The sequence below is a fragment of the Corapipo altera genome, unplaced genomic scaffold, assembly GCF_003945725.1.
Source record: "Corapipo altera isolate COAL_440 unplaced genomic scaffold, ASM394572v1 104, whole genome shotgun sequence".
Classification (NCBI taxonomy): domain Eukaryota; kingdom Metazoa; phylum Chordata; class Aves; order Passeriformes; family Pipridae; genus Corapipo; species Corapipo altera.
This window is the reverse complement of record NW_020884920.1, coordinates 3,484,007-3,508,491: the sequence shown is the minus strand read 5'-3', so window position 1 is coordinate 3,508,491 and position 24,485 is coordinate 3,484,007. Positions and strand designations below refer to the sequence as shown.

General features: G+C 38.7%; 1 protein-coding gene across 3 annotated transcripts in view; it reads right to left on the bottom strand.

The window, feature by feature from the left end:
• SDK1 (sidekick cell adhesion molecule 1) overlaps positions 1-24,485 on the bottom strand; it is a 391,574-nt gene that overhangs the window by 250,066 nt on the left and 117,023 nt on the right. For all 3 annotated transcript variants that reach the window (XM_027656578.1, XM_027656580.1, XM_027656579.1), the window contains exon 5: positions 22,147-22,294. In XM_027656578.1, coding sequence (XP_027512379.1) covers positions 22,147-22,294 — 148 coding nt within the window. The remainder of the gene's footprint in view (positions 1-22,146; positions 22,295-24,485) is intronic.

Genomic DNA, 24,485 nt, shown 5'->3' with positions numbered 1-24,485 from the left:
GGTAAATACAGCATTGCCCAGAAATATTTACCTAGAAGTATCTTAGATGTCTTTGCTACTTATCACAGAAAATAGTCATCAGGCATGGAAGCATCCATGGAATCACAGAATGGTTTGGGTTGGAAGATACCTTAAAGATCACACAGTTCCAACCATCCTGCCATGGGCAGGGACACCTTCCACTAGCCCAGGTTGCTCCAACCTGGCCTTGGACACTTCCAGGGATGGGGCAGCCACAGCTTCTCTGGGAAACCTGTTCCAGGGCCTCCCCATCCTCACAGGGAAGGATTCCTTCCCAATATCCCATCTAACCCTGCCCTCTGGCAGTGGGAAGTCATTCCCCCTCATCCTGTCCCTCCAGATCCCTGTCCCAAGTCCCTCTCTAGCTCTCTCGGGGTCCCTTTAGCCACTGGAATGGGCTCTGAAGGCTTCCCTGAACCTTCTCCAGGTGAACACCCCCAGCTCTCCCAGTCTGTCCCCAGAGCAGAGGGGCTCCAGCCCTTGGAACATCTCTGTGGCCTCCTCTGGACTCGCTCCAACAGCTCCACATCCTTCCTGTGCTGAGGATCCCAAACCTGGACACAGCACTGCAGGTGGGGGTCTCACCAGAGCAGAGCAGAGGGGGAGAATCACCTCCCTCAACCTGCTGGTCAGGCTGTTCTTGATGCAGTTTTAGAAGTATTCCATAAATTCCTCCCAGGACAAGTGGCATTTTGTTCAGTTTGATGTTGTCACCTGCTCTTCCATGACTGAGGAAGGAGGGTTTGAAGGTCTGACCTTCAAACAACCCAGGAAACCGCCAGAGTTTGAAATCTCTTCACCAGAGGAAGAAGTCGATGAACTGTGTTTTAACCCAAGAAAATATTCCATGCTAAACATGGCTACTCAGTGCCTCTTTTGATGATTCATGAGTTATTGCCATGGATTGATGCATAGCTAATCCCCCTCCCGAGCAGAGTGTCTTCACAACACATTAAACCTTAATCAGCTCAAAGCAGTGATGATAGGGCAGATTGGGAAAACGCTTCAGCCCATGGACAGCAGAGTAAGAGAGTTCAGGACATTTCTTCCACTTGCATTAGTAAAGCCTGAGAATTTTTGTCAACGCAGTAAATTTGCTCGGAGATTTACAGGCATTCCTGGATCAGCAAAAACCGTGATGTGGAAGTAGTTCTATCAGTTATATCTGTATAGGGATGGGAGAACCCTAACCCTGAAAAGAGGCTGGGGTTTAGTGATTAAAGGCTGATTTATCTCAGGTCTAATATATCCAGGTAGAAACATTCCCATTACTGGTGCACAGCTGTATCTGCCAGGAGATGCTGTCGCTGTAACTCCCAGGAAACCTTTTCTAACTAAGTCCATTGTTAAACAGCCCAAAAGCAAAGATGAAAGAAATAAGAGAAGTAAGAGAAGCATATATTGCCCTCTTTCTGAATCAAGTTCAGAGGGTCAGATGATTACCCTGAAAGATCACACAAAAAGATTTTACTTTCTTTTTTTTTGCCTTCCAGAACTCCTGGACTCAAACACACTTCCTCTACCAGAGAAAGTGCCACCTCTTTATCATTAAACTGCTAGCCATGTTTGGGTTTCTTTCCTTTTTTTTTTTGAAAGAGGAAACCATTTTTGAACCAAATGTTATCCTGTATTTACCTTGTCTAATATCTCCATACATCTCCTTCAGTCCTTTAGCATTCCATTAAATTTTGTATAAGCTGTGAGCGTAACCACCACGGTATTATGTCTCATCTCTTTCCTAGACAAATCCTACAAACATGAAACAGGAAACACACTTTCATAGATCCATGTTGTCACACTAAAACAGTTCACTGTTTATATTAAGTTTTCCTCTACTTTTTTTCCTAAGTCTAAATTTTTAAAGAAAAAAAATCATCCTGTTGTCAATATGCTGCCCTCCTACTTTGTAAGTACCCAAGGTACAGACAATCCTTTTGTTTGTTTGCAATATTCCTTATGTAATCTGTTTTAAAGAAATCAAATTTATTATTTATCATTACATAAAGCTGTATCATAATTTTAATAATATTTAATGACAGCAAAGAGGAGAAAAAAAAGGTAAATTTATGGAGACTGACAATATCAGCAGGTTCAAAAGAGGATTAGAGAAACTCATGGACAGTAAGTCTGTAACAAGATACTAAAAGAACTGAGCAGAAATTAACCCTCCAACATTCCTAACCCAAAAATTCTGGAGGAGAACAAGGGACAAGAGCAGCATGCTCTCCCTGAAAAGCATCTCATTTTCCTAGTGGCAAAACAGAATATTGGGCTCAATGGATCATTAGTCTGAGCCAACAGGGCATTTCTTATGTTCTAGTGGAAAACCTAATTTATCCCTTCTAAAAGCCAATTAGACACCATAAAAGACAGATATTATTATCAAGTTAGGACAATCTGTAAAGGGAGATTTCAAAGTTAGTAGCAGTTAGAGAAATGTAACTCATGTTAATTGAATACTAATTATACGTGCAATTATTTTGGATCACACTGAGCAGTAGGATGGTGAGTCAGAATTTAGTGTTCAGTAGAAGTCCATCATCTGAAAATTCAAACAAAGTGAAATGACTGGTTTCCCCTGTATCATTTTACATGTATTTTCCTTCAGTTTTTCCTGTTGCACGATTCAAGTTCATCTACAAAACTTCCCTTCCCTAATCTGTATTTCAAGGGCAATTACAGTGAACATGCAGAGGTGAAGAACTGGTCCCTTTATACCTTGTAGGGTTGCAATGCAGAAAACACTCCTGATGTGGGAAATTCCTGAGGCAAACAGGGAAATGGGATTTATATCACCTATTTCTGGTACTAATTTAGAGAACCACCTGAAATACATCCTCAGGTGCCCAAGCCATCATTCAGAAAGGGTCAAAATGCTGTAATTTGTAGGGTGGTGCAAACAGCTTCATCAAGGGCCACACATAAGTGCAAAGCTCTAGAAGCCTTAGAATATCAACTCACATCCTGCAGTAACAGGGTAACACAGTTTGAATTTCATTACATGAATCTAAGCAAGCAAGTTTCTGAAAATCACCTACAAAAGGTGAAATATGGATTTATGCAGTAAACAATGAAACCTTACAATCCATGCACTGCAAGTGAGAGAAGAAAAAAAGGGAAAGAAACGTGGAGAGAATGAAGGAAAGAAAGAAAGTATTTGGTATTCTATACATTTGGTATTAGAAAACTCATACGTCTACTGTTCATGACTTTGTTGTTCTAATCTGTAACATTTCATTGAAGTTGGTTTAAAGGACAGTACTTTTCACCTTTGTCTTAACTAAATTTCTATGCCTGACAATCTGAATGGGATTTCACCTAAGAAAGTATTATTCTTTACACATCTTGCTGCTCTTTATATTAATTTTTTTTCATATTTTTAAAAGGAAAAGTATCAGGTCAATCTGTAACACAGCTATCCTGGAATTAACGCTGCATTTGCCAATTTAGCAACTTTTTCATACGTTTCATTGATCTGTCTTTGTGTCTGTGGAAAAAAAGAAAAGATGTAAAGGGTTTATTAAAAAAGAAATCCTTAGATCATGGAATATGGCATTATCATAACAGAAAAGAAAATAGTTATCCAAGTGTTTAATGCTACAGAGGAGACCAGGGAATGCAAACAAGAAAGAGATGTTTCAGAGGGGTGTTAAGGCCAAACATTTCAGACATCATTTTCAAACAGTTGCTTCCTCATTTCTGCTTCACCAGTAAAGCAAAAGCAGAAGTAATGAATTTAGTAATACAGTTCCAAGAGTCATGTTGTCTAATTGGTCAGAGGAAAATGTCCCTAAGCAGCCAAAAATGAATGTGGGAACATTTTCTCTGCTGGTACCCATCATCTTAGAGCTGGACCAAAGGGTGCTTATGGGGAGATAATTTACCTGATACAGCCTTGGTCCAGCAGAAAAAAAAAATACAGTGACAGCAACATGTGCTCTGTTCCCAATACCAACTGTTCAGGTAAGTGCCAACATCAGGCAAGAGAGTCAGAGAAAGAGGAGAGAAAAATCACTCCAGCCTTTCCCTTATTTCCAAAGTCTATCTCATTAGTTGAATCTGCATACACAGAAACAAAGCTCAGGCAGAAACAAATCAGTAAATGACACTCTTAAGAATTAAAGTAGGATGAATTTACCATTTTTTATTGCTACAGTGCCAACAGAGCCATTCAGCTCCTCTGCCCAGGACTGATGTCCCCTAATGAGATTGCCATTCAAGTCATTCTTTTTATTTCTTTAAGGACTGGAATTAGAGCAGTCACATAAGCCTTTGGATTTTACCAGGCTCTGAAAGATTTGTTAAAAACTAACATTTCCAGATAAGAAGCCATCAGCTGGGTCCTTTAACACACTTAGAATCAATTACCAGGTAAGACTTCTGTTTAATCCACACTATTGTGTGGGTTCTACCCATCCATCCATCCATCCATCCACCCATCCAACTCCACAGTGTTTGTTCTAAGTATAGAACACTTACGTCTATTCTAAATAAGCATCTAACTATAGGTCCATACCTGATTTCATTTACATTTGCTCCTGCTACAACTTAAAGCTTTTGCATGGCCCAACACCCTGAAATGGAGTCGGTTATTAGTTAAGCCTGAAATTTCTCCATCAGAGCCCCCAGTTTGCAACCTGTACAGAGGAAAGATCCTTCAGTGGTGGAGCAGTGAACAGCTTGTGATTCTCAGACCATTTTTACTGAACACTGAAATACAGCAAAGTAGGTCAGCATCATTCCCCCCCCAAGGTTTACCAGGAAGCTCCCCAAGTGAAAGCTCAAACATTAGATCAAAGCCACACCTCAGACTGACACACTCGAGGATCCCTCTAGGATGTGCTTCCTTATGAAGAACTCCTGTTAGGTTCCACAGGAGCTTAAAGCCTGCACAAATGAAACAGCAACATTGCCTTGTTGTTGTGCTTTACAGCTCCTTGAAATGCACTGTTATTCTCTCCAAAGACTGTAATTGAAAGTTATAAGTCATAAAAACTGATTTATTCTTGCTGAAGGACTATTTAAAATGATCTGAACTAACTGAAATTTAAAGTTTAAAAACCACATCAATAGTTCTATCCTCAACGTTTATTTAAAAGAGGTTTCGAACGGAGCAATATGATATAATTTAAAAACGAATTCAACAGTTGTTTTTACTCCCTCGGAGAGCAGTTATTGCCTGTCACATAATTAAGTGACTATGCCAGTGACAGAATACACAAAGCAGCAGGGAGCACAGGAAAATACTGAAGCTTCTTGTAGTCCATGAGATTTCAAGCTCACCACAATGAGAACAACCTGTCTAATATATTAGAGAGAGAGAGAATTAAAAAGACATGATCAGAAAAACAAGAAATCACCATGGAAACGCTCTATCAGTGTATTTCATTCTGGGTGTGATCAATCCAGATGATGCTCAGCAAATTTTCTGACACGTTACAGAACATACTGTAACACTTTATCGCACATAAACATTTATTTAAAATCAATAAGTCAACTGAAAATAATAATATACCTTGAATAGCTACATTGAATGAATGAAAGATATTAATGCAGCTTCATTCCTTACTCAAGACTGTAGTATCAAGAATCCATCTACTCTATTCAAATCAGACTAATGTGTATGTGTAACTGTAGACACCTTTGAAATTTTTTGTCTTCAATTATGAGACACCACAAAAAACTAAAAGGGAAGGGGAGGTTCTTCTCTAGACAGGAACAAAGCGAATGGGAAGTTTTGGATTATTGCATTTTGCTTCTGAAACAAATGTTATAAATTATCATTCTAAATATCTAAAACAAAAGATGTTTAACCTTCCAATAAAAAATCCAGAAGTCTTCCCCATGAGATACAGAACTGGCTTTAGCACAGTGTATTTTGGACACCATAGCAGCCAGGAACACTTCCAAGAATATTTATTCACCTGTCTCATCTCCACTGTCAGTGATCTGGTGACACAATATTCTCTTTGTAAGCAATGCCATCAGAGATCATTGTCTGTGTTCAGAATAAAAACTGCAAATACGTCAGACTGAAACCTATCAGCCAAAATATTTTCATCTCTGATTTTTTGAGAACATCTTATAAAATAAAAAAAAAAACCCCAACAAAAAAACCAAAAAAAAAAACAAAACCAAAAAAACCCCAAAAAACCCCTGCAGGACAAATTTCTTCCTCTAGTGGAGGACACTGTCTGAACATGTGGCCTCCCCAGTGCAGCCAGTCCATAAACCTGACTGAGTTCCCAGCAGCCCCACAACCACAGGCTGGGTAAGACAAGGGAATGGCCGTGTCCATGTGGATCTATAGGAGCTGTGGAGGAGACTGGTCCAGGTGAGAGCCAGCTCCAGTTTTTCTCACTATCTCCCACTTTGGGGGAACATCAGAGAGGGCATTTCTTCCATGGTGATTTCTCTATTGCGTTATTTACTCCTATACTCTGTAAATATTTATTGTTTTGTTTTGTTTTAATCTACTACTGAAAATTCTGAAGAAGTTTCATGAAAAAATTGCCTTCAGAAGCTTAGGCTAAAATGGCAGAAGCTAAAACTGAAAGCCCAGCACAAAAGTTGTGCGAGCAAAGTTAATAACACAGTAACTGCTTCTCAAGAGCAAAGCAATTCTTCATGGGCTTGCCAGGGGAGATAAGCACAGGCACAGAATACTAAACCCTGACATCAGCCTAATGGGGCCACCAAAGCCATTGGCACTCTCTGCATGTGGCCGTGTCCTACTGTTGAGGTATCTGGAAACAGGAATATCTTTTGAAGAAACATATGGTTTATGACAGAAATTAAGGTGTTTCCTCAGAGGTGAGCTGCTGTTCTATCACCTGTGATGAATTCCACCCTTCAGAACCCAGAACTAATTTGGGTCCTGTGACTCTTATTGCTGCAACGCTCCACACATGAAAACATTCTTCTGGAAGCTTCCAATTACCGTGGAATTTTTCTTGGGGATTTTTTTTTTTTTTTTTGGTGCCACTGATTAAAGATAATCATGAGAAGAAAACTACGGCTACTAATTGTTGAAGTTGTAAGGGAATATATTGAGATGATTATCGACTTAATGAAGCTGGCATTGAAATACATTTTCCTGATCTGCTTACTCTGTGTACTGTCTCCTAACCGGATAATGCACTGTGATTTACTCAGCCTCAGTAAATAACAGACTGATCTCTCTTGTTTGCAAATGACAGCAAACATAGTTCCAGGAAAAATCATAAAACAAACAAGCACAAAATGCAATGCAAGTATCAACCATTTCAGTCTCTGTGAAATTAAGCTTCCCAGAGAAATGCTTGTTTCAACATACTTAAACCTGATGCCAGTTTGTAATTACAAATCTCAGTCTGAACTATTTACTAATTAAATATAATATGGGGTGAAAATCTTAGATAAAGGTCTCTTTTTCAAGTGCAAATCCACACAGATTAATTAACAAAGCTAAGTTATGTGCACATTCTGAGGAGGAAAAACTAAAATGATCAGTCAAAACAGTCCACCCTTTCCCTAATTTCAGTCAGGATTACTATCCCTGAACAAATTTTTAAATGGATTTTTTCTTGATTTGCTTTTATTTACTCTATGTATTGAGAATGACCTTTTTTCCATTGAATGAGCATAGAGGGAAGACTGGTTGGGTTTGATTTCCTCCCCCCAGTCTGCCATGACTATTCAAAATTCTGTCTGTGGACACCCACTCTTTTACTTCACGTTAATATTCCAGCTTCACTTCTCATCTTCCTAACAGAAATCCTCCTTTCCAGGCTCTGGAAATTTGCTAGTATACATCTCAATGCACTTCTGATCTCTTGATGGAGAGAAAATCCTCTTCTTGGAAGAAAAACCAGGGAAGGGCCAGAGCCCTAATTCTAGACTGCTACTTGAGGGTTCCTGGTGTGAACATTAAGTGTGAATTTAAAGCACTTAAAGGCGCCTCCCAGAGTTCATCAGGCAGCTGTGATCTTATGATCCAACTAACCAGGAATAGTTGTTCTTTAAACAAACTAAATGCAGCATACAGTACTCTTGTGGGACAAATGATCTGTCAGTAACAAACACAGATGATTTAAAAAATTCATGTTGTTCCTAATTTGTACAGGGTATACAGATGAAATTAACTCTTGAGTTCCACAAGCGATCAGTCTGTAGCAATTCTTGGCATAAATTTAGAATTAATTATGTTCTAAATGCTGCACACATATTAACTAATTAATCTCACAAAACGTGAAATAGATTTGTAGGCATTAGCATAGGCCCTGAAGCATGAGATTTCATTACCTTTACCATTATTTCAGCTTTCACAAAGATAAGTGTTCACAGTAACACAAAGCGATGCAAAGGAAAAAGAGGTGGTTACCTGCACCTGGAGCATTTGACTTGAAAACCTTCCAAAAACTGCAATATTCCACAGCTTGAGTGCAAGCAACACAAATGAACATTTATGCAAATCTACTGAATGCATCACAGATACAACTAATGGTAAAAACCCCCAAACAAACCAAAACCCAAACCCCAGACATTTCTTTTATGTCTTTCATGATGCAGACACTGCTCAACAAAGCTTTTCTACTGCCATTGCAAATCCTGTCCCAATTGCCAAGGCAAGAACTAATTTCTTGCACTATTCTAAAAACATTAGGGCATTTTCCTTCCTGGATTACTTCTGTTCCTTTATCCTGTACAGGTCTGACTAATCATATTTGACAATTCTATATCAGCATATGCAAATATCTCCCTAATGGCATTATAGTAGTTTTTGTTCTTTTTTAAGGCACCTAATATCATCTTCACTCTTAACAGTGCTATCTAATGGGCAGATGCCTTCATTATATATAAAAGCAATTAAAGCAGAGATTTCAAATGACACAGTTCACTCCTGCTCAGTTTTCTGAGTAGGAAAATACTTTGTTCATTACAACACTTAGTTAGAAATGTTACATAGAAAATAAAGATATGTTGTTCCAGTCTCTCAAATCTTAGAAGTCGTTATGGAAATAAAACTCCTTAATGTAGGAGCAGTGGCTTGAATTTTATGAACGTACAAATCTAATTTCAGTTTTAAGCAGTTGATATTTGCAACACAATTATTTTCATCTCGGAACCTTGAAGGGAAGTTGAGAGATTTGTAATAACGTAAAAGACCCTCAAAATTTATAATGCACCACTGAGAATACAGTCAAGTGACTGTGTCATAAATGCCTTCAAACCCAACCGTGTTGCTTTGCTTTTCTGCTCAGCAACTCTTTCAAAGAACACTGCAAATAGCAACGAGGTTATCTTGCAAAAACTGTTTATTCAATTAAACAATGTTTAATTAAAATATGGGGGTTTAATCTTCAGAGATCAGATCCTATAAATATTTACACAAATAAATGCAGTAAGTTCAACACATGCTTAAAGAGAAGAATGTGGTTTAGCACTGATCCTCTAAAACAACAGGCAGGGATCATGCTTGTTGTACACCAGGCAAAATGATTCAAGGACTCATTAAGTGCTCAAGTATCTCAAGAATATAAAAAAAAACCTTCCCTCAGAATTAGAGTTTTCACAATAATTAAAAAATTAAATTACCTTACACTACACCCTTATTGATTTTGCTAAGTTATACCAATAAAGCAGCAGATGAAGGAGAACTGCATGGTACTACACCAGAACTTCCAAAAACTCCTAACAAGCTGGTATTAAGAAAACCACATTTTCACAGAATAAGATGCAGAATAATGAGACAGATTAGGACTTTGACTAATTTTGAGGTAAAAATAAACATTACATGCAAAGGGCAGAGTTAATTCTGGACAATTCTGGTCCTTCTACAATTGGTTGATGTCGAAAGATTAAACTGTGCTATGGCAATGCACAAAGCAGTGTTTATCTACTCCTAACAATTGCACAAGGTTGAAAGGAAAACCAAATGTTAACCAGTGTGAAACACTACGGGGTTTTGAAAAGAATAACATCAGCCCTTCCCATTCCAACACAGCTCAGGACAACTGTGACACACATCAGAAGGCAACCAGATCTCCTCTGGTTTAGTTCTGATTTGAGCTGTTCTAGAAAGGTTTCCATTTTCACTCTCTTTTGTCTCACTTCATCCACTGAAGTTAAAATGCTACTGACACCACAAAACTGAGGCTGACTCAGAAGACCTGGGTTCTTCACTTCCATGGGGCTCTGCCACCATCCTGGGTCACCTGGGGAAGTGACACTTTCCTGCTCTGCTGTTGCTATTCCCCCACCTGCAGAGTTCCTGCAGAGCTCCCCCTCCACTTCATGGCTGGCACAGCACAGGGTGAAATACTCTGGGCTGGTTAAAAGATTAAAGCTCAAAGAGCTTCTTAAGTGTGACTTTATTAAAGGGGTCGGAACTGTTGGAACAGAAGGTAAATGTCAGAGGGCGCACCTTCCAAGCTCACTCAGTGCTCTGTACTTAAAAATGTAAATTTAGAAAAACTTATTAAAATACTAGATTTTATATTAGCATTTATAAAGCACAAGCTCAGGGTCCTTTTCATAATTCTGGTAAATCCCTTTTGCAGTTTAATAAAAGAAGATATTCAACATTTGCATCTGAGTAATGACCCAATGGACTTTTTTTTTTTTTTAAGGTCTGCGAGTGAGGGAAAACCACAACCCTATGGAAAGTACGACCCCATGGAAAGTACTTTGATGTCATACTAAGGAAGGATTTATTACTGTGTTATTTCAGAGGTGTAAATTAAGCATTAGGAAATTTAAAAACAGATTATTAGCAAATCACCTGGCATTTAGCTGGGTAGCTTGGGTCTGTTGCCATCCTGTTTGACCATTTCACATCATGCCTATGCTCTTTACATTCACAATTTATATACAGAACAAACTGCAGCAAATACACTGTGCTGCCTTTGCTTTTGGTACAAAACAACCCACCTGTGCCATCTCATACAAACTTATCAAAAGAACCAAAATCTACTGCATTTGATGGAAATGTGTATTTTAGTACAGAAATGATTAAAATTCACACCTACCAGCAACAGAAAGTGCTGGAGCAGATTAAGTGAATATCCCATTGGGTGCAGCAGGCTTCAGAGGAGTTGACAGCACTCAGAGACCCCATAATTCACTGCAATCTCCCTGGGAGAAAAAGAGAACTCTAAAAAGTGCTCCTCAATCAGAAATTTTCCTGCCGATGAAACAATTTTGCTTAAATAATTCAAAAATTCAGGCATGATGTTCAGATTCTTTATTCATCCAGTTTCACCTCTGCAGGTTTCATGAGAGAAAGGTGTATTTTGCACACCAGTTTTTCCACTCCATGCCTGGTCCTTTTTTCCGCTCAGGAATCAGTTCCTGAATAAATGTGGCTTCCCAAAGAGACAAGAGGATGACAACTGAAATTGTACCTTTATGAATCTTGATTAGTGAACCTTCAGCACCATAAAGTCTTTTATTTAGTGAAATTAGCACTGACAGCTACGGATTAAAAGCTATCAGGCATTAAAATATTAAACCGCCACTTCTCTTAATGTTTCACTGAAACAAGATGATTTGGCCAGCTCCCTGTTTTTATTAAATTATGAGTGACATTTTAGTTTATTTCTTGTATGGGAATATTTAAATCATCAACATACAACAAAGACCTTATTTACAGGACTTCTTCAAGGTATTTTCACTGTTTCTGCTAAAATAAATTAAAAATTCTTAAAAATAAATTAATTTACTCTTCAAATAATGCTGTTAAAACCATAGTTGGGTGCAGCCAGTACCAGATCTAGGTCTCAGCAAAGCAGCTGCACAATATTCTCTGCTCACACTCTCTTGCTGTGCACCCTCAGCCACTACTTACCAGTTATTTATCATCTCCCTCACTGCAGCAGGTTTCTAACTACATATGTATGCAGACAAATCCATCTCTTTGAAAATATAGCTTGAATTGTTCGTAATTATGCTAAATGCAAATAAATTATTGATAAACACACCCACACAAAGACGTGAGGGCAGACATTTAGTTTAGAAATTGGGGTTTTGTGGTAAATACTCCACCAGTAACACGATCTGAGGTCAGTCCTGGGAAAGCACTGACTGCAGAAAGGAGCAAGAACTGAGATTTGGGACAGGAAGAGTTTTTGCCAGCTTCTACAGCGGTTTTATGAGATGCTTCATGTTAGTGGAAGCTCTTTAGAGTTAATTTGAGAGCCTGGGAAAATCAGCATTTCTCCCCTTGAACCTCAGCACTCGACGCAGCATCGAACAATTCCCTCTGTCCCCTTATTTTGCAAGACAAATCATCCTCAGTCTCATTCCAGCATGTTTATGCACATATGATCTCTTTTGCCCCCAAATATTTCCTTGTAAGCCAGTTTACCCCTGTGATGATAAAAACAGTCTCAGAAGATGGGAGAAGAGGGGGGTTGTTTATTGAATATCAGGTCTGGTAATAGAATAGCCTTTCAAGATTCCAGATTTATTTTAAGTGGCTGCCTCACTCCTGAACCAAAATAATGCCAGACTCCAGAATAATGATTTTTACTCTAAAGCAGTTGGAAGAAAAGCAAAAAAAAAAGCTGGTTGGATATGCATATTACTACATTCAATTAGTTGCCCAATTATTCTCTTTGATACTGAAATACTCCATAAAAATGTACAGCAAAACAGCATTTTTAAATCCACACTACTACTACTACTACTTACTGATTTGGTCGATGGTTTTACAAATAACAAGAATTTGAGCTCTGGAGCAGGAAGATGAACTGCAAACTTGGGGAAATGGTTGTTCTGGGGCAAAAGTTATGGAGGAAATAAGACTTCGGAGAGCAGAAACTCTGGGATAAGATTACCAAGGGACAATACTTAAAAGTGGGAGCCTCCACCTATCTTTTGCCCCCTCAAGGCAGGGAATTCTTCCATTTTTATTTCGCCACAGTCTCAGTTAAAACAATAGTAAGGACACTTGATGGAAACATCCAATATTGACTGCATATGATGGAAATTACTGACATTTTCTCTCTTGATCATAACATTTCTGCTAAGTTGTGAAAAATATGAATAATGATATAAATACATTAAAATGAAATGTACATAGAATTTTAAAAGTGTATTATGAGGCTGTTGCTGCAATATCTGTTGGGTAAACAGAAAATGCAGCTGTCTAACAACAGCCATTGAAATGTGTAAGTATCCCAATAAACTCAGCTTCTGGTTGCTGCTAAGGCCAGTTTCAGTTCCCATGGAAACAGATGATGGATTGCCAAAAATGAGATTTGATGTTTTAAAATAATCAGTGATTTGAACTAGTGATTACTATGAAAGTATTGCACTCCTCTTGCAGTGAAGAGGCATTATGCAGGGAGCAGGGAGAGAACACATGGCAGCTGGCAGACAGCAGCAGAGTTGTTAAAATTCTTGCAAATGGTCTTGGCTGCTGAATGAAACGGCAAATGCAGTTTCTTGAAAAATCATTGAATAAAATCTAGCAAAACCCCCATTTTATATAGTGAAGAGCCTTTGAGGTTTTGGAGAAAAACACATAAAAAGTTGTTGTACAGAGCTTAGCTTCAATGCTTTCAAGTGCTTTTCCTAAATAAGGTCTCTCTTATACCTGTATTTTGAGAATTGAAGGAGCCAGGAACACACAAGCCAGAAATTGCTTGATATTCCTTCTCCTGCTTTTTGAGTTGTGAATTTATTTGTCAATGACACATTAGGTTTTGATCCTACAAAGAGGCCACAACAAACAAAAATAAAGTGCTGGCAGCATTCAGTTCTGCAGCAACTGGAGGATAGTTCCAGAGGGGACAACTGTCTGGAAGGGATCAGTGGGAATACAGGGAGTGGGAGTTTGGATTGAGAAGGTCAGTAAGCTTTTTGGGGGAAGAAACTGAAGAGTGAGGGTCACATTCTCAGGACACTGGGCACTCCTGTGAGGTGAGTGGAAACTGCAGAGCACCATTCCCAGACCACTGTCCTCCCAGCTCCCCCTCATCCATACTCTCCTTCTCCAAGGATCTGCGATCCTTTTCTTGAGCCATGCCATCTTCTAAGCTCCTCTCTGTCCTTCTTTTCCTCCATCAGGGTTGAACATCCCCACCCATCCCTCTCTCTCAGTAACCCTGACTTCACACACAAACCTGTCTTGGCTCAGCCACGTTTCCTTCCCCTCTGGGTGACACCAGGTATCAGCCAGGTGGAAAGGGAGGGAAGGCACAGATTTCCTTCAGCATTTCCACTGCTTATCCTTTCCCTTTGCTCCTGCTATGATGAAAAGTAGCCTGATCTGTTCTACTCTTTCCCCACGCAACTGTTAGGAATTTTGAGAGGATGGCAAAGGGAACAAAGCTGAGCAAGCAAGTGATGGCTGTGGTGACCCCAGCAAACAGTTGCCTTGTCTGTCTGTGTCTAGAATTGGTCCTTTCATGTAAAACAACAGATTTGTGTAATATATAAAAATACCCAGAGGCATGTATTAATAAAGAAAAGGCAGCACTAACATGCAGCAGACAAATAGATTTCATGTGAATATTGGCGGAGTTCGACTGTTTTCTCACTTCTAATTGCAAGATGCAAAGTTTCACTAGAGCCAAAAAATCCCTCCTCTCATACAGACCAGGCAGACCCCGAAACATCAGAGAGCACATTTACAATGTATTTAAATTCATTTGGAACCTGTTCCATGAAGGCCAAACACAAACCAGCTGAAGACTCCACTCACAACCAGAGATAGGGCACAGGCAGGCTGCCAGATCCCTCCTTTCTCTGCAGCACTAATTAATGGAAGGGCTGCTTCCCATTTGCTCCCATGTACCAAATTCTTTAAATTCAAGTTGAATACTATTAACAAAGTAGACTTGATGCAAATCAACCACAAAAGCCACACTACATCCCCAGAGTGCCAAGTTCTGTGGTTATGTTGGTTTGTTTTTTTCCTTTCCTGAATCACACAGCAGCTTTCACTATGAAAGTAAATCTGCCAAAATCATTGGGCTTTTAAAGTACTCTATGTAAACCTGTATCATAAAGTTACAAACTTACATGTCTTAACACCTTTGTAGATCATATACAAATCCACTAGAATCACAAAGATTTTTGCACAGAAAGAAAATTAACAACCCTTTGTAGTACCCAGCCACAAGTACTGACAGATACATTTTACTTCAGTCAGTTTTGATTAATAAAAGTTAATTGGCAAACATAAGACATTACCTTCTGCTATATTTGATAAGTCACAAGTGTTTTGCATCTATTTCCATAAAAACAGGGATATGTGAGGGGCCACAGGAGATAAACTGTTCCCAGGGATTTGTGAACAATTGCCACTTTTTAAGCATAAAGCAATAGTTTTCTTTTGCATATTTGCTCTTAAGAATGACTGCGACACTTTTAAATATTCTTATCTTGGCTGCATATTAAAATATTTCCATTTGTAGACAGTGCAGTTCAAAGATTGACAGAAAAATGGTTTCCCACAAAAGCACATTAGTTATTAGAGGATTATTCATGATTTGTCCCTAATAGCATATTTAGTTCTGATTAGAAAATGTAGCAGATGCAAAAAGTGAGTCCCGAAGTACAATGACAGTGAGTCTTCATATTTACTCACCTCTAAATTGGAGATGAATTTTTTAAAAATATATAGTTCAGTGTATAGTTCACTTGCAAAGAGTAATGCTATTAACACTTCTTTCACAGTCCATATTTTCTCTCTCAAAGTACATTTGTCCCCAGAAAGCAACAAACTCATAAATCAACTTCTACTGCAAGCTGTGATAAGTAAATCATACTTAGAGCAAAAAGGTTTCCTTCCAGTGACACTTCCATTCCCTTTGTTTTACAAATTCCAAATCTATGATTAATAAGCGTAGTGGCACATAAAATGATTTTGTTCTTTATATGTGATCATCATAAGAAAAACAATATCCAGCAGTCAGATTTTCCTCTTAGACAGTGATCTTTGAAGTTTTATTGAAATTTACAGCTGTTGAAGATTGTGCTGAAAGATATTGGGAGCAGCTGAGGCCCATTAAAGCACAATATTAGTTCCAAGCAGCCACTTTTTTTTCTAGCAAAAAAATATGGATTTTACAGTGCAGCAGTTTCCCCTGGCTTATGGAAAAAATATATATTAAAAAACCCTCTGTGGTTTGTGGCTCAAATTTGTAATGAAACATATTGGTCAAATCCCAAAATGTGCCTCTCATCTCATCAGCCAGACTGTCTCACCTGGGAGGAATCCACTTCCAAACGAGCCTTGCTAAAAGGCATGTTCTTGGCAGGAACTTGTTTTCTACTGTCCCTCTTCCACCTAAACTGGGCTCTGTCGCTCCCACACACTCTGCGCTCAGCACGTCACGGTCCCCAAAAATGACCTCAATCTTCCTTCTCCTCTCCCCCTCATCAAACCAACACACAAAATTCCACTCTAAAAGTTAAGAAACGCATATTTGAAACCTGTATTTAAAACCTGTGGCAAAGAAATTATGTGCAGGGAGGAAGACGGTGAGGTTGAATCCAGACAAGTCAAACAGCTTTAGAAAATAATCCTGGGATTTGCTTACCCTGAGGTGTTCCCGTTATCCTCTGCTGAACACAGCAGACAATAATACTCACACCAGCCCACTGACAGCATCAGGGCTGCTCAAACTTGAAGAGATGATGGGAGATTTCCCTACAGCCCTTCATATGCATATGGCCCTTGGGGAGAGCAGTAAAACTTGATGTAAGATGATTCCCAGTGTTGCCTGTTCCCTCAAATTGAAATTACTCAACGCAGCAGTTTGGTTAGATAAATGAATTAAGGGGTAGCAATGAATTTCAGTTTGAGGAAATAATTTCATTCTACCAAATAATCTTCTTTTTCAGGTACTGACTTCAAAATTAATGGGGAGCCTGTAAAAGGTACGAGCAGATAAAAATAATATTACAGGGGGTTTTGTCACATCTCCTACTGCTGAGAGGTGTCACTCCATAATGCCACCAGACAAGAGATCTTCAAAACTTTAATCTTTTAAATTATTGCAGAGCTAATACATTGCAAAGTTGACAGTCTCTGAATTTATTGTTCGGTAATGATAATCATCACGATCTTAATGAAAGTATTTTCCAGTGTGTGTGAAAAGTAATTATGTGCAACTGGTACACGTTGTGTGACAGGCTGGTGTTTGTGGAGAAATGCATTGTGCCACCAGAACTGCTCACAGAAAAACAGTGTTTGATCTAAAGTGAAAAATATATACATGGTACATTAAGTCAGCTGCTCTCATCAAAGCAAACCCTAATCTCATGCTAGCACCAGCCCAAAAGCTGATGTATTATTCTTAGATATTTTAATTTTTCTTATTTTTTAAAGTCTATTTAGCCACAGCTACTTTTTTTTTTGGGGGGGTCTGCCATTAAGAGATTTACAATTTTACCTTAACAAACGACCAGTAAATCTCTGCCAGCTTTGCTTATTTGCAAGGCATTGTGAGTGTGCAAAACCACAGCAAGTCACATTGGACAGCTGCTTGTACAATCAGTCAGCACCTTTAGTCTCTATAAGAGACTCTGATGACCAAACACACCCAAATGCACAATGAATTGATCTTAGTGCAAAAAAACAGATATTAACTCATGTGTACCTAAAGACAATGCAATTCCTTGTCCCTTTCCAGAGCTTTGAAGTGCATTTGTGAAGTGTTTTGGTTCATGGACAGTTAATTAAGTGACTAAATGCCCATCCAGCTAAAAGGGACACCCCTGGAGTGCCTTTATATGCCAAAAAATGAACTTTCCTGTTTTGTGTCAGACACAATTCCACTAACAAAAGACATGACTTAATATTCATCTAGCTGCAGCTTATTAGGGGAAAAAAATAGTTTCCCTGTAAGGACACTAATGAAGATGATAACAATGTCTGCATAGAAGTTTTCTTCTTAGAGAAGAAACCAAGAATAAATGAATTGATGGCCTTTCGGTGAAAAGTGCTTCCCTTAGAAACTAAGGTAAAAAAATCCTCTAAGAGTACTGAGAATTTAATTCCTCTGTACCACAAGTGAAAGGTAATTGCAGACCTTGACTGTGCTACTGTCCTTTGTGCCTCTCCAAGGTACTGAACGTGCTCGTGTAAAGGAAGTTAAACGTGCTCTGCTTTTCAGGCTGATGAAGTACAGCCAGGCAAGACAAGCTGAATACTTGACAACCCAGAGCAGCAACTTCTTTTGATGCAGTCACCTTTAGAGAGGTAAAACTTACTGGTTTGGGTAAGATGTGCAGGGAAACAGCAAAATCATCCCATCAGTCGAGACCCTGGATAACAGTGCAGCTGTAATTCCACATTGGTTTAACAGTGCAGTTGGCAAACATGAATCTCTCCATGTGTAATGCAAACTCTTTTCTAAAATTTCTGGGGGAATGTAAAATAATAATAAACTTGTCAAACCCTAATTCCACTCCTTGCTCATTTTCTCTTGCTCTTGATCTTCTGGTCTCCTCTCTGATCATCCACACTTTTCTAGCATGTACTAGCATGTACACATTTTCTAGCAGCTTTCTTCTAGAAACAGCCCTTGACAACATCAAGCTGAGGCTTTGGTGACAGATAATGCATAAAAGCCAAAATGAATATACACCCACACTGTACTAAGTGGTGGTGGGACGATGACAGCAATTTTAGGACTTAAATTTTTAAATACACACCCTCCCATCGCTCTGGCTCTGCTGCACATTTGTTAGTTGCCTTAAGTCATAAACTATAACAACAATCTCATGAGTAGGTGCAGGCCATTTGCTTCACATTCATATATTATAGAGGGATTTGTTGACTTTACATGCCCTCTCATTTCAGAGGAACTTGTCATCCCATTCTTGTTTTTATCTGGGGGCTTTAACAAAATATTACCAACACCACTAAAATGGGAACTACTACATAGTTATTTGCTGCAAAATCCCACCATGAGTAACACTAGCAGTCAAATTCAACAGAATATACAGTTTGAAAAAAATTGCCAATGTCTCAAAGGAAACTTGCTCTCAGAAAATGTCACAGCCATGCATTCTGACAGAGTAAGAGTCACCATTCTGACTAAAAAAAAGGTGACATCAAAGCTATCCACTGAAGCTTTCTCCCCCCAACCCAACTGAGAAGGGCATGTATGGACAGGACAAGGGGTAAATAGTTTTAAACTAAAAAAGGGTAGATATAAGGAAGAAAATTTTCATGATTGAGTGTGGTGAGGCCCTGGCACAGGTTACCCACAGATGTGGTGGATGCCCCATCCCTGGGAACACTCAAAGCCAGGTTGGATGTGGCTCTGAGCAACCTGGTGTAGTTGCAGATGTCCCTGCTCACTGGAGGGGGTGGGACTAGGTGACTTTAAAAAGTCCCTTCCAACCCAAACTATTCTATGATCTCATAGAAGTAGCAACTGTGTTAACATGTATAATAATTACAAGAAAACACAAAGAAAAATAAAAGCCTTATTTGACATATTGTAAAGAACATTTAAAAAAATGCACATAGTGATACCATAGTTTTTGACAATTCAGCAATTCTGTTATCTTTGCTCCCTAGAAATACACCACTTCTGGAATGCTGAACATCTGGCAGAACCCCTCCCCATAAGTGTCCTAAATACCTGTACGTAGTGAAGGAGAATGACATCAGCATTTACTGCCTTAAAAGTGGTAGGGAAACCCCTCTGCAGAGCCAATTAAATGACATTCCTTGAAACATCTTCAGAATTTATTTTTTCTCAGAACTGTTACGTGTGTGTTACTTTTGATCTTTCATCTCTCTCACATATGTCCCACATCAGTGGTGACAGCAGCTCTGTGTACACGAGCATCAGGATCATTTTTATGGCATAAAAATGGTGCAGGGTTAAGAATGTGCACATCAAGGTTTTTGCATGATTAAGAGTTAACTTTACCAACTATTTGAACGAACTGCACCAAACCCACCACTCCTGTCCCTATTTTAATGTCCTCAGTCCACGAACACTGACAGTGATGTCACTTAGAAATCATTGTTACAGCTGACACACAATATTATGGCTGATTGATTGAGCCAAATCATTGTAAGCTTGTTTAAGAGCATTAAAAAAGCTTTATATTGATTTAGCAATATAAGGTATTTTTAATCAGATTAAAGAGCATCATACAAGGTGGTTGTATCAATGTCACTGATGAGTTTAGCAGGAGATCCAGTCAGATGGATGCATCAGCCTGACTGGATCAGTGGCTAAACTGATCAGTTAAATTGATACATCTCTTGTGTGCAAAGAACAAGCTAAATGCACAACTTGCTCCACAGATAAGAAACACTTTCCATAAGATATCTGTACATTTCTCAGGTTTTTATGCATCCTCTCCGTGTCTCAGGTTTTCCATATTTATAGGGCTGCCATATCTACTTCCTGAACTTCACAGGCAGCAAGATGTGAGTAGATGCTCTCTGGTTTTTCCAATACTTTGAGACCTACAGGACACAGAGTGCTCTGATGATTGGTATGTGTACCATAAATCTGTCACCTCCTGAACTTACCAGGTTTACTATCTGACATACATCAAACTTCCAACGAGGCTCACACTTTCAGCACATGCACTTCCACTGCAAGAGTACTCAGGAATTCCTACACAGGCCAGACAAATGTCTTCAAGTTCCTTCTAGACAAAATTTCTGACCAGGGAAATAAAATTTATATGGAAGCCCTGCTACAGAGCAGTGTTAGAGTTCTCCCATTTGTATTTCCACACTCCATGAGTTTCAAGTGATTCTACCCCAACAATCCCAACAGGGCAGGAATAACAGCAGATGACAAATAGGATATTTATATCAACAAATACAGGACACACATTTCTCTACTTGCAATTTCCCCAAACTGTAAGAGAACTCAGGCAAATCTCATTTTCAGACACCGCGTGCCTGCCTTGGTCACTCTGCTCTGTTCCCTTGTAAGGGTTCCCAAGAAACTCTTGGATATTGGGATAACAAGGCTTTGTCACCATCTGTGAGTTGATTTGTGTATTCTCATCACTGACAAAAGAAAATTTGTGATGTGGCACAAGTGGAGGAAGTAGATTCTTAATGGTTAATAACTCAGGATTTGTCACTTAGCTCTCTTCGAGAGATTGCCCAGGAACCCATTGTTTCATCTTCCAGCTGTTTCCCATCAAATTACTATTAAATTATTCATAAATTATTACACAGTTTCTTCACATCCCTGCAATACTAATTTTCACAGTTTCAAAGTGCCTGTAATACCAGCTTTCAGGTTTAAAAAATGCACATAAGTAACAGCAAAATACACTGTGCAGATTAACAAAATTCAAATCCAAGAATACTCTTCCCTTTTTAATATAAACTCTAAAGACTCAGCACTCCTGGAACACAGCAATATCCCATTACCATCATCTGCTAGCACATCTATCCCTTTGAACACGTGAAAATATAATACAGAAATAACCAGCAACATTTCTGGTATTTCAACAGTTTTCCAATAAATGAGACAAGATTTAATCTACATTTTTTAATGTTACAGCCAAACCCTTCAGTCTCTGCGCAGGTGAAAACACGGGATGGCTTCATAACTGTTTCAGGAAAGGATAAATGAGCACACCTTGAGATAATATCTAATCAAAGTGCAAATACTGTGTCATTAGTGGGTGAGCTGCTAATTAGTCAAAAAGAACTACAATTGTCATCGTAGGCTAAAAAACCCCCCCAAAAATAAACAATATTTAGAATTTTATAGTGAGGAAAACAGAACTAAGCATAAATCTGTAAAAAAATCTCCATGGATTCATAGATTAAAACCAAAAAATCTCAGTATTCATTAAGTTAGTCCACTCAAGTAAACGTAATTGAGAGATGAGCATTTCCTTTTCCAAAATGTATCCTGAAAATGAACAGCGTGAAGGAAGCGCAGACATTCTGCATATCCAGCCCCTTATGCTGCACCAGGACCATTAAAACCACATGAATTATTTTGTCAAACTGCTTCAGAAGTTCAGAGATGGTCTTAAAATAGTAATTTATCTCCAACTCAGAATGAACGAGGCTACTTTATTCTCTTTAAACCTTAATTAGTGTACTTAGAATGTAAGCTGTGTTATCAAATACAATTAATCATATTTTAGGGTGGGTGCATTTTGAGTTTTAAATCGACTTACATTCTGCTGCTTGGGATAATCTTGTGCCCGTCTCTAAACCACGTCACTTGGGGTCTTGGATAGCTCAGGATGCGTGGGAAGTTCAGAACTGCAGCTTGTCCTTCAGTCACTGTTTTCCTCTGGTCCATGTCCATGAAATTCCCCATGTCTGCAAATTAAAAAATGATGCTCAGAGTCCTGGAAGTTCTTGTCTCTCTCCCCATTTCTTTTCAGAGGACAGAGAAACAACCGTGTTTCCAGCAGCCACTGGCACTGCTGTAATTAGTCAACAGGACACAAGAGATCATGGGACAGTTCTGATGTTGATTTATACAGAGTCAGAGGAACATAAGGCATGAAGGAAACCCAAGTGCTGCTGGAGCATCCATCAGCAGTCCTGAATGGCTCTGGTGCTCTGTGGCAATAACTGAGTGGTTTTAACTGGAAGTGACATTTTAATGGAGGTTTGTTTGGTTTGGATTGTTGAGGTTTTTTTTAGATAAGATCCTGCAATGCAAAGGAATGCTCGTGGTGTATATGAATTTATAAATTTTTTGGTCATCCTTTTTTTTTTTTAATCCATTGCTACACAAACAGACAAGCAGCTCTATCATTGTAGTCAAGGCAATGGATAGTGAGACCTATGCAAGTGAGCCACTACATCCAGATGGATCCCAAAATAACAAGGCCACAGCCACATTGGGAGCTGTCAGTTCTGGCACTACACTATGATTTCAGCAGTGCCTGTGGATCTCCAGCATTTACAAAAGCATCCCTGGTCTCAGAGAGCAGCTTTTAACAAAAATTTTCATGGAAGAAAGGAATCTACCATTGCTGAACCTCTACCTCTGAAGGCTTTATTTCACAGGCAAGTTCACATATGTGGGGAGTCCCTGAAAAAATTCAGAGAACGTTTTCTTCTTGTTTTTCTTTTGCCTCTTATATCTCATTCTTAGCCATTAAAATAAACAGGGTTGTAGGCTCTTACTTCTTCACCCTCCAAAGAACTTCTATGCATTTTAATTTGATTTAAACTAAGGAACTGACACACACACACATAGAAAACTATTCTGGCTTCTGTCAGTGAATTCCCTTCTTTTTTTTTTTTTTTTTTTAAGGACCACAGGGTTCTCTCCAAGTTCTGTGCAGCAGAGAGGGATGTAAAGGACTTAGGAAAGAGAAGACTTGCTGTCAGGTCTGTGAATGGCAGGAGATGAGAAGAGACAGAAGAAGAGCAGAAATTAAAAACACATGGTATTTTAAAGAAGCTTTAATCATCTTTGTGATTTTCAAGTTATTTATTCAGAGATAATCAGCATTGTACTTCCTCTGTTGCTCCATATTCCTCACAACTGTAATCAGATCAGCTACTTGAAAAGAAGTTTCAAACCGCGTAGGTGGATCTAATTAACTTCACTGTCATATGATTATTTCAGTTTTCACAATCCAAGAGTTTTAAAGCCCATTCTGTAATTAAGATTTACTCAGCAGTTTTCTCTCAAATATCTGTTCCCATTCAGTTAAGCAATATGTTAGCATGTGTTGAGAATATTTTTTAAATTATTGAACAAGTTCCCTGCTACTTCAGATATCTGGGACATGGAAAATACCTCAGATCTTTCTCAGTGCACATTATAATTATACCTTTCAATTTTTCACTTGAGATCTTAAGCTGAAGTGTATTGGGAAGCATTCTCTATCCACTGGCAAAAAAATATCGTTTCCAGTGAAACCTTAGGAGTAAAATGTCTAAAATACAACCCCTGTTAAGTCTTGATGAATGAACAAGATGATTTTAGGAGTCTCTTGGAATGTTGCTTTCTGATATGTTTTCAAGAATAACCAAAAAGTAATGTATGACAAAATACCAGGAACTTCACTATATCCACACAGCTTCAATCAATTTAGATCAAGAATGTTAAAACAGAGAAAACAATCACATGGTATCAGTAGCTACCCTGGGTGAAGGAAGAAGACGATATTTAAAACTTGTGGGACACTTTAATCTGCAGGAATAAAGTGCAAATCTGACTGGCAATTTCACTATAGGAGCCATATATATGTCACTATAGGCTCAAGATAAAAGGTCTTCCAAGCCATATAAGATCTGGTTTGCTTTGTCTCAGTGTCTTTATCAGTAAAATTAAATAAATAAATAAATAAATAAACAAATAAACTGCCTAATTCTCACAGAGAGTCTTAAGAGAGAGTTTTTTAGCCTTATTCAGCAATGCAGAACTACAAATTAAATGGGGGGGGGGGAACTTAAACTGAAGAAAAGCAAACAATTGCATTTCTTTCTCTCTCCAGAACAACCAACCACACACACAAACCAGCCTGGAGAAACAAAACACTTCACT